Source organism: Chanodichthys erythropterus, chromosome 10 (assembly GCF_024489055.1).
Source record: "Chanodichthys erythropterus isolate Z2021 chromosome 10, ASM2448905v1, whole genome shotgun sequence".
Taxonomy (NCBI): Eukaryota; Metazoa; Chordata; class Actinopteri; order Cypriniformes; family Xenocyprididae; genus Chanodichthys; species Chanodichthys erythropterus.
This window is the reverse complement of record NC_090230.1, coordinates 34,229,216-34,243,323: the sequence shown is the minus strand read 5'-3', so window position 1 is coordinate 34,243,323 and position 14,108 is coordinate 34,229,216. Positions and strand designations below refer to the sequence as shown.

At 36.4% G+C, this 14,108-nt stretch overlaps 1 protein-coding gene across 36 annotated transcripts in view; it reads left to right on the top strand.

Annotated features, from left to right (window-relative positions):
- LOC137028537 (calcium/calmodulin-dependent protein kinase type II subunit beta) overlaps nt 1-14,108 on the top strand; it is an 86,420-nt gene that overhangs the window by 21,595 nt on the left and 50,717 nt on the right. For 25 of the 36 annotated variants that reach the window (XM_067397452.1, XM_067397448.1, XM_067397447.1 and 22 more), the window contains exons 5-6: nt 315-380; nt 12,434-12,506. In XM_067397452.1, coding sequence (XP_067253553.1) covers nt 315-380; nt 12,434-12,506 — 139 coding nt within the window. Of the gene's footprint in view, nt 1-314; nt 381-3,127; nt 3,201-12,433; nt 12,507-14,108 lie in introns of all 36 variants that reach the window. The other 11 variants (XM_067397437.1, XM_067397466.1, XM_067397450.1 and 8 more) reach the window with 1 other exon arrangement.

Here is a 14,108-nt window from a genome sequence, read left to right as displayed (position 1 = left end):
AATATTTTATTTTTTATTAGTTATTTTATATATATATATATATATATATATATATATATATATATATATATTTTTTTTTTCTTTTTTTTTAAATTGGTTTTGTTTCATTTTGTTTGCATTCTTATTTTACTATTTTTTTTTTTTTTACTTGTCTCTTTTATTGTACCCATTTCACATAGCAAGGCTGCAAATGCTTTTGCAATATGAATGCACAGTTTTTGCTATGCCACTGTAACTGAAGTTGAAGAATTACAGAATAAATTTGCATGTGAATATGGTGACTGTGGTAACAATATCTTCACTCTGTCCTGCAGTGTTACGGGTGGAGAGCTGTTCGAAGACATTGTAGCCAGAGAATATTACAGTGAAGCTGACGCCAGGTAAAACAGCGTCTCCATTTTCTGTTATCCAGTCCAGACCCTTCCCACAACCATTTCCTCTCCATCCACATTTCCGTTTTTCTCTTTCATTCTCGTTTTGTATCCTCACGTATGTACTTTGTACACATTCAAGTATAATATATGTGCAATAGTTTGTCCACATCATACAAGTGATAAATCTGTTTTTTAAATGTTTGAGGCAGTGTCTCTTTGAGGCGGCAGGCGTGGGTGGCTCTCTATGCGTCTGCTTCTGCAGGTCCCTTTCCTCCAGTTTTCCCACCGGCTTCATTTTTCTCCCCATTCCATTTTATTCCTTTTTCTCAGATCCTCTCACAGACACACACAACGACACACACATACACACACGCACACTGCAGTCGCCCTCAGGAGAAAAGCTTTAATCAATTTGACTGTGTGGGAAAGCATGTGGGAGTGAGGGATACGGCGAGAAACAGAAAGAACGAGAGATACTTACCGAGGGAGGAAACACAAGAGCTGGCGAATGATGAGACTACTGGAATCCATGAGCTCATCAGCCATATTCGTGGGTAGAAACGTGTCACGATGCCGCCCGTCCACCGTCAAGACGGTGAAATGTATCTGTCCCCGAGGGCCGTAGCCCCTCCACCTGCCTCTGCTGGAGCAATGACTGAAAGTAGGCCTCTAATTAACACATAATGACAGTGTCAGCTCATATTCAGCTCTGTCCAGCACATAAGCTTGATCTGTTTCCATAGCACTAGAAATCCCTGACAGAAACTAGATATTCACACTTTCTGAAGAAAATGTATAATCCATTGCTATGCTGTTGCTGGTTTGTAGATCCTTCCTTTTTTCTTTTTTTTCTTTTTTTACTAATTTGATCACTTAAACCAATAGCTTAAAGACACATGATTCATTGCTGAATAGTGAGGAGGTTTTTTTGGGGGGCCACAAAATGATTAATGCTTGTTTATAGCTGTATTTTTTAATATTGTCTAGAAATGTATTTATTTATTTAAATTAAAATACACTACAGTACATACACTATATACTCTACTGTTTAAAGGTTTGGGATGAGTAGGACTGAAAGAAGTCTCTTATTCTCACTGCATTTATTTGATAAAAATACAGTAAAAACAGTAATATTGTGAAACCGTGATACATTTTTTTCAGGATTCTGTGATGAATAGAAAGTCAAAAACAGCCTTTATTTGAAATAGAAATCTGTTGTAATATTAGAAATGTCTTTAATTTCACTTTTGATAAATTTAACCCTCTGGCTGTCAAAAAAAATATTTAAATGAAATGAGTGTGCTATATTTTAGTTTGATAATGTTTTTCATTTAATATTTTGCATTTTTAGGGGATTTTTTCGTACTAAACTATTTTTATGCAGTAGTTATAATCCATTCACTTTTTGAGCATAGATCTTAAAATGAAATTTCAAACTTAAACTTAAAACTGTTTTTAAAGATGACACTTGGCAGATTATTGCTGAAGTGAAAAAAGTTGAAAAAAAAGTGAACTTAAAAGTTATAGAATTTTATATTTATTGTTATGAAAAATGCACAAAAATACTATTTTCAACGCTATTTTATATTAAACATATATTTTCTAAAACATATTTTACTCTAAATCATTGAAAAAATCAAAGCCATAAATCTAAACAAAATGTGTTCCAAATTTGAGGTTGATATCTCAAAAAATGAGCTTTCAGTAAGATTTTGTTTGGGCGCAGTACCAGACGTTTCCACTAGATGAAATTCGCCTCCCATTCATTTCCAGTGCGCTCATTTTTGACCGCTAACAATACAAGTGTGAATATTTTTTCGGGACCATTTAACCTTTTCGAATCATGTCCATGAATTTATTTTGTGTTTACATAGCAAGTCTCAAAACTTTTACCAAGTTTTGTACCATTCCGATAAAGTAAATAATTTTTAAAAAACAAAACATCAAAAATGACTGAATAGCACCAGAGGGTTAATGCATCCTTGCTGAATAAAAGTATTCATTTCTTTAAAAAATGTATATCTTACTGAGCCCAAACTTTTTAACAGTATTTTATGTTTATTTATTTATTTATTTGTATTAAGTATTTTTAAACTATTTTCTTTTATTATAACATTGCTGATTAGTTTGTAGTTTCCTAATCTTTTTAACTTTCTGATTCTGCCGAGACTAAAAAAGTACCGTTTTGACAAAACCTTCATAATCTTTTATTCGGCTATATTATTTATCAATAAATAAATACTTGATAAAACAGCCAAATTTGCAACTTTAATACATGACAGAAAACTTCAAGTTTGTTTGTAAAAACTTGTGTTAGATGTGTGTGAACAAGAAAACACGTTAGCATCTCTGAAAGCAGTTTATACGCTCTCTTTAAAACACACACACACGCACACACACACACACGGATCATTTCCATGTTTTCAGCTGTACTCTGTTTGATTCATCCACCCTTCCCTCCATTTCTCCATCCCACGTGTGAGCGTCAGCTGCACAGCGCCCTCACAGGAAATGATGCGTCCCCGCCCGACTGCTTCTATTGTTCTGCGTCGTGTAACATCAGGGCTTTCACCGTTATCACTTGTCTCATTTCATCACCCTCTTATCAAACAGTCTCTCTTATCTGTGGTGTTCCTGTCCCGCTCTCATCTCCCTGTGACTAATTCACCACCTCCGTCACGGCTCTCTTCCCTCATCAATTCTTTTTCTTCTTGTTTCCTGTCTGTCCTCTCCTCTCTCGCTTGTCTTTGCAGTCATTGTATCCATCAGATTCTAGAGAGTGTCAGTCACATTCACCATCATGACATAGTGCACAGGGACCTGAAGGTCAGTATGGGAAGTGCACTGGCCCCCTGCATGTGTCATGTGATTCTTGCCTGTTTCGAGTTTCTCATTTCGGTGTCTTGACTGTCTTGAACCGTACGTCTGAGACTTTAGGTGTGTTACTGCACTCAATGGCTGTTTTCACACTTGGTTTTATCATTTGATCTAACCCTGAGTTCAGTTCCTTGCTCTGATTTTGTTTCGTTCAAACTGTGTCGTTTTTTAAGAAATTCAAACAATAAAAAATGTTTTGTGGCTCTTTAATGTGTCGTGACAGATTGATGTAGCACCTTAGCTCAAGCAGCTCGTGAACCGATCATCTCTTCCTACTAGTTCATTTATAGCATCAAATAAACATGAATGAACATGAGAAGAAATGTTGTTTCAAACGCGGAAAGACGTCAATACACACCATTTTTCAAGTTTAAGTCCACTGAGGTTAATCTTCTAACTCCGGACTGCTTTGTTGGACAAAATGGCGGATTCGGCGTTCTGATTGGTTAGATCGCTTGTCAATCAAACTCCCTGCGAAGGGTCAATTAAATGCTACACCAAATGTTTTGTTTCAGTGTGTGGGTAGTTTGGCCTGAATTCCTCTCCAGGTCAGTTTTTTATATTGCAATATTTGGCTCTGATTCACAGTGAAATTTGTGTCATACAAACATGTCTGTTGCAGATGCAAGTGAAGTCAATTTTGAACAAGCATTAAAATGAAACAAGTTTTATTATGATGCATCAAATGATGCTTTATTGCTTTCACCTTAAGGTATTAATGTGCAACCTTAAAGCAATAGTTCACAAAAATGAGGGTTCTGTCTTCATATATTCAGCTTCATGCCGTTCCAAAGCATAGACTGTAAAAAAATATGGACGACGCACCTTTATTCTCTTCCATTGTAGATAAGTGAAGCCGCCAATGTCCAAATATGGTGCTGACATCTTGGAGCCTGAATCTGCGCAGTAGTGAGCATGAAGTGGACCTGCAGTATCAAGGCCCCGCCCATATTCCCTCAGAATCAGTTAGTACAGTTTACTGCAGAACAAACCATTTTGTCTGTGTGAAATAAGTAGTTATAGAAATGTAGAGATTAAAATTTAAGTTCCAATCTCTATCGAAAATCCTGAAAAAGGTCAGTTGATGCCTCAGTGACTACTTCGCTCAGAGAAGCTGTCAATTTCAGTTGTCAATCATGACATCAAACCCCCGTTTTTATAGCATCAAATAACTAACTAAAACCAGACACACTTAAACTTACATCACCAAAACAACTAGATAAAATCACAGAAACCATCTTTGGAAAAAAATTATTCGAAGTGTAATTTGATTTAGTTTGTTTCTTGTCCCATACATGGAGAGGGTGGGGGTTATGACTTATACTGCATCTAGCCACCTGGGGGCGATCAAAATTTTTGGCTTCACTTTTCAGGACTTGTGCGGCACACTTGTTCCAAACCTATATGACTGATTGTATTGTGCGAAACACGATAGAAAAATTTGACATTGAAAAATGTCCAATAGAGTGCAACAGTGCCCATCCACTTTTTAAGTGCCATTGGTTCAGGAAGTATTTTTTCCATTCATTTCTCCCATAGGGACTTCAAAAACCAAGCCAACCAGCTACAACACAAATCATAACATTACTAACTTTGATTTGAAGTAAAAAAAGTATTTGAAAATCAGACAAAAATACAAAGTACAAGACTGTGTATTTAACGGCTTTAGTGATTGAAAGAACTACAATCCCATGAAGCATTGCAAAATATTATCATATTTATTCAAATATTTAAGCATTTTGAGAGTGTAGGGAGATCGACTCTATTACATCATTTGCGGCGCTTTGATGCGTTTTGCTTGTTTCGACTCTGATTAGTGGAATTTTCTGCACAGCATCATGGGTAATGTAGTTTTTCCACCATGAATAATGCAGGGTGACATCTTCAACAGAAGCAAATACAATAGATTATCAAACTCGTAGCTCACAGTAAGGGTGTCTTTAAAGATTTATGATGTTTCCCTATGGTGAAAATAGAGTTTTTACTTCCAAAACCTAACTATTGCACTCTGTAGTTTTAAGTTTTAGTTAACAATGACAAATACTGACCCAAACGTTCTTCAAAATATCTTGTTTTGTGCTCCACAGAAGAAAGTCATACAGGTTTGGAATGACATGAGGTTAAATAATGACAGAACTCTCATATTTGCATGATCTGTCCATTTAAGGTACTAATACGCACCCTTTAGGGGTAGATAAGGTAAATTTGAAGGTTCTGCTCCATTGATCAAACCAACCAAATTGTGACTTCAAATGAACTCGGGTTGGCAGCAGACGCTCAAGTGTGAAAACAGCCTAACTTCTCTTGATGCACTGGGAGTACCTCCTCACCCATTCTGTCTTCTGCTCTTTCTTTGTTTCTTGTCTCGCTGTCTTTCTTCCTCTCTGTTTCAAAACAGTGTCATTTATCTTTGCAATTGGGTAATACTCGGGTGCGTGTAATGTATTGTTTCAGTCAAGCCTGGCATTCAGGATGACAGAGTGCCGCTGTTTTGTTTAATAGTCACTTGAGTGAAGGGCTCTTTCAGAGTCTCGCAGCTTGTTGTGGTCTTGATTCAGAAGCTCAAATTAAGCTTCTGGCTGTGTCTGCTCAGTTTGACCTCATGCCAGCCAGACCTCCACCTCCTTTGAGAAGGGGAATCATGGTAAAATGTGAGGCTACCCGCACCATATGAGCTGCTATTGATGTATTTGATAGGTCTGACCTCTTGACTTGTTGACAGACGGAAAATAGTTAGGGATTGCTCTATATTGCCCAGGAGACTTAATTTTCTCATTTATTTTACTTACCCAATAACTTTGTCTCAGGTTATTCTCCTACAATTCCAGTAACAGTATGCAGCCTTAAAATTACTGTGGATAGCATAGATCAGATCATTTGGTCATGGGTGAATTTGAGTTCATATTGCTACTTGAGACTCAAAATCTAAATTTTGGGGTCATATGCTGATGATAATGTAATGATTTGCTCTAAATACACACACAAATATACAAATATACATACACATAGGTTCTAAAAACAATCATAACGTAATGTTAAATGTTTTAGATTGAGTTTTTAACATGTAAAATGGGTGATTGTTTTCAATTTAGGATTTAAGGACTCATTCAGAACAAGTCGATTCTGCAGCTGTGCTTCAATAAATGTGGTTTTCGGACTGGAGACGTTTTGAGCTCTCGAAGTCACTGTTTTTATAGTTGAACTATTTTACCTCAAAAAGATCAAAGAAAATTGGATTCCTTACGCTATAACTCTTTTAAAGAGATCCCATATGTGATTTTTCTTTCTTGCGGATCTTTTTACGTTAAATTAGTGAACCAAACAGTGTTAGCCTTGGGGCTCTTCAGCTGGCGGCCTGTGAGCCAAATCCAGCCTTCAATCATTTTTATTGCCTTTCGATTGAAATTGATGAAATTGCTGTGCGACCAGAGACGAGTTCAGTACTCAGTGGTCGTATTTTGAGCAGAGTTAGAGGTTACGTCTATAGTTCAGTCAGGTGCACCAGTTTTGATTGTCTAATCTGATAAATGTGCCTTATTTAGTAAAGAGACACTGATGGTGAAAAACAAACCTTCAAAGGAGAAGTGACAGAGAAGTTAGCTGAACGGATGTGGCCCATTTCATCATCAGATCAAGTTCTAATGAAATGAAATTGTACTTGATCTAGGCTAGTATTTGCAGGACAAAGATGGAGGTCTATACAGTTTTGCCACTTTTTTAAGTTATTTATATTTTTAGTGATGGATGGATGAATGGATGGAATGGTGGATGGTCGGAACAATGTAGGAAACTACAGGTGCTGGTCATATAATTAGAATATCATCAAAAAGTTGATTTAATTTACTAATTCCATTCAAAAAGTGAAACTTGTATGTTATATTCATTCATTACACATAGACTGATATATTTCAAATGTTTATTTCTTTTAATCTTGATGATTATAACTGACAACTAAGGAAAATTCCAAATTCAGTATCTCAGAAAATTAGAATATTGTGAAAAGGTTCAATATTGAAGACACCTGGTGCCACACTCTAATCAGCTAATTAACTCAAAACACCTGCAAAGGCCTTTGGTCTAAATGGTCTCTCAGTCTAGTTCTGTAGGCTACACAATCATGGGAAAGACTGCTGACTTGACAGTTGTCCAAAAGACGACCATTGACACCTTGCACAAGGAGGGCAAGACACAAAAGGTCATTGCAAAAGAGGCTGGCTGTTCACAGAGCTCTGTGTCCAAGCACATTAATAGAGGGGTGAAGGGAAGGAAAAGATGTGGTAGAAAAAAATGTACAAGCAATAGGGATAACCACACACTGGAGAGGATTGTGAAACAAAACCCATTCAAACGTGGGGGAGATTCACAAAGAGTGCAGGACTGCAGCTGGAGTCAGTGCTTCAAGAACCACAACGCACAGACGTATGCAAGACATGGGTTTCAGCTGTCGCATTCCTTGTGTCAAGCCACTCTTGAACAACAGACAGCGTCAGAAGCTTCTAAAGACAAAAAGGACTGGACTGCTGCTGAGTGGTCTGAAGTTATGTTCTCTGATGAAAGTAAATTTTGCATTTCCATTGGAAATCAGTGTCCCAGAGTCTGGAGGAAGCGAGGAGAGGCACACAATCCACGTTGCTTGAGGTCCCGTGTAAAGTTTCCACAGTCAGTGATGGTTTGGGGTGCCATGTCATCTGCTGGTGTTGGTCCACTGTGTTTTCTGAGGATCAAGGTCAACGCAGCCATATACCAAGAAGTTTTAGGGCACTTCATGCTTCCTGCTTGCTGACCAACTTTATGGAGATGCAGATTTCATTTTCCAACAGGACTTGACACCTGCACACAGTGCCAAAGCTACCAGTACCTGATTTAAGGACCATGGTATCCCTGTTCTTCATTGGCCAGCAAACTCGCCTGACCTTAACCCCATAGAAAATCTATGGGGTATTGTGAAGAGGAAGATGTAATATGCCAGACCCAACAATGCAGAAGAGCTGAAGGCCACTATCAGAGCAACCTGGGCTCTCATAACACCTGAGCAGTGCCACAGACTGATCGACTCCATGCCACGCCGCATTGCTGCAGTAATTCAGGCAAAAGGAGCCCCAACTATGTATTGAGTGCTGTACATGCTCATACGTTTCATGTTCATACTTTTCAGTTGGCCAAGATTTCTAAAAATCCTTTCTTTGTATTGGTCTTGAGTAATATTCTAATTTTCTGAGATACTGAATTGGGGATTTTCCTTAGTTGTCATCTATAATCAACAAAATTAAAAGAAATAAACATTTGAAATATATGTCTGTGTGTAATGAATGAATATAATATACAAGTTTCACTTTTTGAATGGAATTAGTGAAATAAATCAACTTTTTGATGATATTCTAATTATATGACCAGCACCTGTATAGATGGATGGATGGATGGATGGATGGATGGATGGATGGATGGATGGATGGGACAATATTCCATCCATCTATAGTTTCCTCCATTGTTCCAACCATCCATCAATCAATTCGTCCATCCATCGTTCCATCTATATATCGTTCCCTCCATCTGATGGATGGATGGACGGACAGACGGACGGATGGATTGATGGATGGTTGGAACGATTGAGGAAACAATGGATGGATGGAATGATAGATGGAACAATGGGTGGATGGAACGATATATAGATGGAACAATGGAGGAAACGATGGATGGATGAATGGATGGAGGAAATGATAGAAGGATGGATGGAGGGAATGATGGATGGAGGAATGAGGGATGGATAGATGGAATGATATATGGAACAATGGATGGAACAGTATATAGATGGAATGTTGATTGGATGGATGGATGGATGGATGGATGGATGGATGGATGGATGGATGGAGGAAACAAATGGATGAATGGATGGAGGAAATGATAGAAGGATGGATGGAGGGAACGATGGATGGATGCATGGAGGAAATTATTGATGGATGGATGGATGGAGGAAACGAATGGATGAATGGATGGAGGAAATGATAGAAGGATGGATGGAGGGAACGATGGATGGATGCATGGAGGAAATGATTGATGGATGGATGGAACGATGGATGGATGGATGAATGGATGGAGGAGATGATAGAAGGATGGATGGAGGGAACGATGGATGGATGCATGGAGGAAATGATTGATGGATGGATGGAACGATGGATGGATGGATGAATGGATGGAGGAAATGATAGAAGGATGGATGGAGGGAACGATGGATGGATGCATGGAGGAAATGATTGATGGATGGATGGAACGATGGATGGATGGATGAATGGATGGAGGAGATGATAGAAGGATGATGGAGGGAACGATGGATGGATGGATGGAACGATGGATGGATGAATGGATGGAGGAAATGATAGAACAATGGATGGAGGGAACGATGGATGGATGGAGGGAATGATGGATGCATGGAGGAAACGATGGATGGATGGATGGATGGATGGAACAATGGATGGATGGATGCATGGAGGAAACGATTGATGGATGGATGGAACGATGGATGGATGAATGGAAGGAGGAGATGATAGAAGGATGATGGAGGGAACGATGGATGGATGGATGGAACGATGGATGGATGAATGGATGGAGGAAATGATAGAACAATGGATGGAGGGAACGATGGATGGATGGAGGGAATGATGGATGCATGGAGGAAACGATGGATGGATGGATGGATGGATGGATGGCATGATAGATAGATAGATTGATAGATTGATGGACGGATGGATGGATAGATAGATAGATAAGATTACACAAAATAAAATTAATTATATTATGTGGAACACAAAACAAAAACTCTAAATATATCCTAATTTGTAACCCTGTTCCTAAAATGAAGAAATGATCATTATTATAAAGTGAAATTTAAAGTGAAAGTCATGCTTTTTTTGCAGTATTTTTTTTTACTTGATAGATGGATCATCTGGATAATTTGTCCCCCAAAAGAAGGCAGTTGAAGAGTCCTAGTGTAGAAGAACGAGATAACGGCTTTGTATGTTCCAGTTTTACAACATGTACACACACACACACACACACACACACACACACACACACACACACACACACACACACACACTTTCACTCTCAGTAAATCAGCAGCACACGCCTACACAGGCTGACTCACGCCGTCCACCTCCCTCTCCTCACACACCGGTACATTTCCTCAAGCTCTATCTCACTACAAGACTGCCAAAAAACACAGCGCGGCTCTCCGCACTCCAGTCCGCTGCAGCGCCGGAGCCTTTCCAGGGCCGCATGCCAGTCTTGCCTCTCTTTTTGCGATTCTTTCCCATCTCAGTCTTTCTCTTTCACCTTCTCTCTATCTCTCCTGATGCTCGCTCTCGTTGTGGGTGGTGAGATCGTCTCACCCTTGAGAGCAGTTTTAAGTGTGTAGTGTTAGCTAGAGCTTCCTGTGTCAGTAAAACAGGGTTCTGTACGCAGGAAAAGCAGCATGTCTGCTGTTTCAAAAGACATTGATGCACATTAACACTTCTGCAGACTGAACAGAGGTTATAATATAGAGGAGCAGCCTTTATTTCATCAAATAACTGTTTATCTGTCAAGGGTCCCTGTTTTGGGTAATGGTGGTTGTCTTCCTCAAGTCCCAAGTTACACTTCAGGGTTTTTGCAGATAAGATAAACCCAAAGGTGAATCTCACGAAACCTGTCTGGGTCATATTTTACTCTGAAATCAAAATAAAGAATTAATTAGCTGAGCTGATAACTTGAGCCCTTGATTATGGCAATAAAAATTTGGGAAATGTGCTTAACTGGCATGAAAATGTCACAACCATTTTAAGAATTTTATTTTAAATATTATTTACTTGTTTGTTTTTGTTTTTTATTTAAAACATAATGAAATAATTTCTAAAGTAGACTATAAAATAGACTACTTATTTATAATAAATATAATACATATAATTTAAATAAACAACAATAAAATGAATTTATGATAGATAGATAGATAGATAGATAGATAGATAGATAGATAGATAGATAGATAGATAGATAGATAGATAGATAGATAGATAGATAGATAGATAGATAGATAGATAGATAGATAGATAGATAGATAGATAGATTATAAAATAAACTATTATTTGTTTATTTATTTAAAATATAATTAAAAATAAATAATTACAAAACATATATTTTATAATAGACTATTTATAGTTAATATAATACAAAGTAAATTTAAAAACAATACATTTTTTTATGATAAATAAACAATTAACCATTTTAAGAATTGTATTTTACATTTTATTTGTTTTTTATTTATTTAAAATATAATGAAAAATAAATAATAATAATTACAAAACATATAGACTATAAATAATACAAAATATATTAATTAATTAAAATAATTAATTAAAATAAATAAACAAATTTATGATAGATAGATAAATAAATAAATAAATACATAATTTTATTAATTTTATTTTACATTTTATTTGTTTATTTTTATTTAAAATATGAAATATAATTTATAAAATAGACTAATTCTGAAAAAAGGTATTTAAAATATAATGAAACATGCATAATAAAAATAATTTATAAAATAGACTATTATTTATTATTAATAAATATAATACTAATAAATAAGCAACAAAAATATGTATTTATGATAAACAAGTAACTAACCATTAAGAATTTTATTCCTAATTTTATTTTTGTTTTTATTCATTTAAAATATAATGATAAATAAACAAATAATTAATCATTTTAAGAATTTTATTTTACATTTTATGTTTTTGTTTTTATTTATTTAAAATAATTTTTATTTTAATAAAAATATTTTATAAAATATTTTATTTAAAATAAATAACAAGAATAAAAATAAGTTAAATAACAATAAAATATATTTTTTTATGATCGACAGACTGATTGATTGATTGGTTTTTCTTTTGATTTGGTGGTGAAATGTGACCTAGACATGTTGTAGGGAGCTTCCTCAAGCAGATAAAAGTCTTTGCCACACTTTACAAGATTTACAAGACAGTTTTTTGGAAGAGGGAGTCACTTAAAGTATTTTATTATGTTTGGCGAAGATGTATTGTTATATTATTAGTAGCTCCTTGTAATCGCCCTGCATTTCCTGCCTGTGCCTGTGCACGAGAGAATGGCATTGCTCAAACTAACATGCGCCCCCTGGTGTTTGCATGCAGTCACTGCATCCAGCAGATCCTGGAGGCGGTGCTTCATTGCCATCAAATGGGCGTGGTGCACCGAGATCTCAAGGTGAGTGACAGGTGATGTTTGTCTGTGCGTGTGTCGTGCATGCTTTGATGTCCAAATGTGCCGTGTATGCTGTATGATCATTATGAGTTTCGGATGTTGAGATGATTAATAATCAGTGGGAGGTGTGGCTTAATATGGCATGGGTGACTGTGCTGTTGCGTGCATGGATGTCTATGTCTGGCTTAAAACTTCAGATTGTGCTAATATGCCAGATTAAATCTTTTGCTGTTGTCTTTGTCAATTTTAAATGCAGTTAATTTGAAGACTTCACAAACAAGTTGACTATGAACTAGAATGGGATATCATTCACCAGTAAATCGATTACAGTGTGATCAAGAATGTCTATTAATAAAGTAAATGGGGTCAATTTTGATTTCATGTTGCTTCTCTTCCTAATCCTGCTTTAGTTTAGAAGTTGCTTTTTTTAGATTTCAAAGAATCAGGTTACAAATCTCAGTCTGAATGCATTTCCAGTGTCATTTCCCCGGATGCAGCTCAAGGTCATTGAGCATTTCACACCATCCTACAGATTCTCAAGCAGAACGCATTTTAAATCATGAGCTCGAAACGTCGAGATGCCATCTGAGCTCCACGAATAGCTCCAGCAGATGGCAACGGCAGTCGAGCGTCAGAACAGAGACCGTCCGTCTCTTTCAGTATGGCATCTGTAGCTGGAGAAAGAAAGAGATCAGAGATTGAGACTGAATAAGTTTCCCATGATGCTTTGCTCCTCTGGACCCAATTTCCCACGTGGCTCAACTTCCACCAGAGCAGAGTGAACGTAACCTACTTAATAATAGCACACACTTGCACTCTCATGCTGAACATTGTGTGAATGTGTGGGATGATGCATTATTAACTAATACGTCTAAATGAGTGACAGTTGGTCATGTGACAATTTGTATGTGCGTTTTAAGTTTGACATGAAATTAAAATGGACCCTATTGGATTTCTTGATACCGTTTGCTAAATGTTCTATGTAAATATTTATGGAGGTACACTACCGTTCAAAAGTTTGGGGTCAGTAAGATGTTTTTGAAAGAATTCTTTTGCTCTACAAGGCTGCATTTATTTGATCAAAAATACAATAAAAACAGTAATATTGTGAAATATTCTTTACAATGTAAAATAACTGTTTTCTATTTGAATATATGTTTTAAAATGTAATTTATTCCTGTGATCAAAGCTGAATTTTCAGCATCGTTACTCCAGTCTTCAGTGTCACCTGATCCTTCAGAAATTATTCTAATATGATGATTTGCTGCTCAAGAAACATTCATTATTATCAATGTTGAAAACAGTGCTGCTTAATATTTTTGTGGAAACTGTGATGCATGTTTGATGAATAGAGAGTTCAAAAGAACAGCATTTTGTTTTAAATGGAAATCTTTTGTAACATTATAAAGATCTTTACTTTTGATTTAATGCATCCTTGCTGAATAAAAGTATTCATTTCCTTTTTAAAAAATCTTACTGGCTCCAAACTTTTGAATGTTAGTATGTGCATATAAATTAACTCTCATCGGATTCCACACTTAAGAGTGTTAAAGTCCCCCTGTAATGAAAATCAAGTTTTTAATGTTGTTTGTATGTCTATGTGGT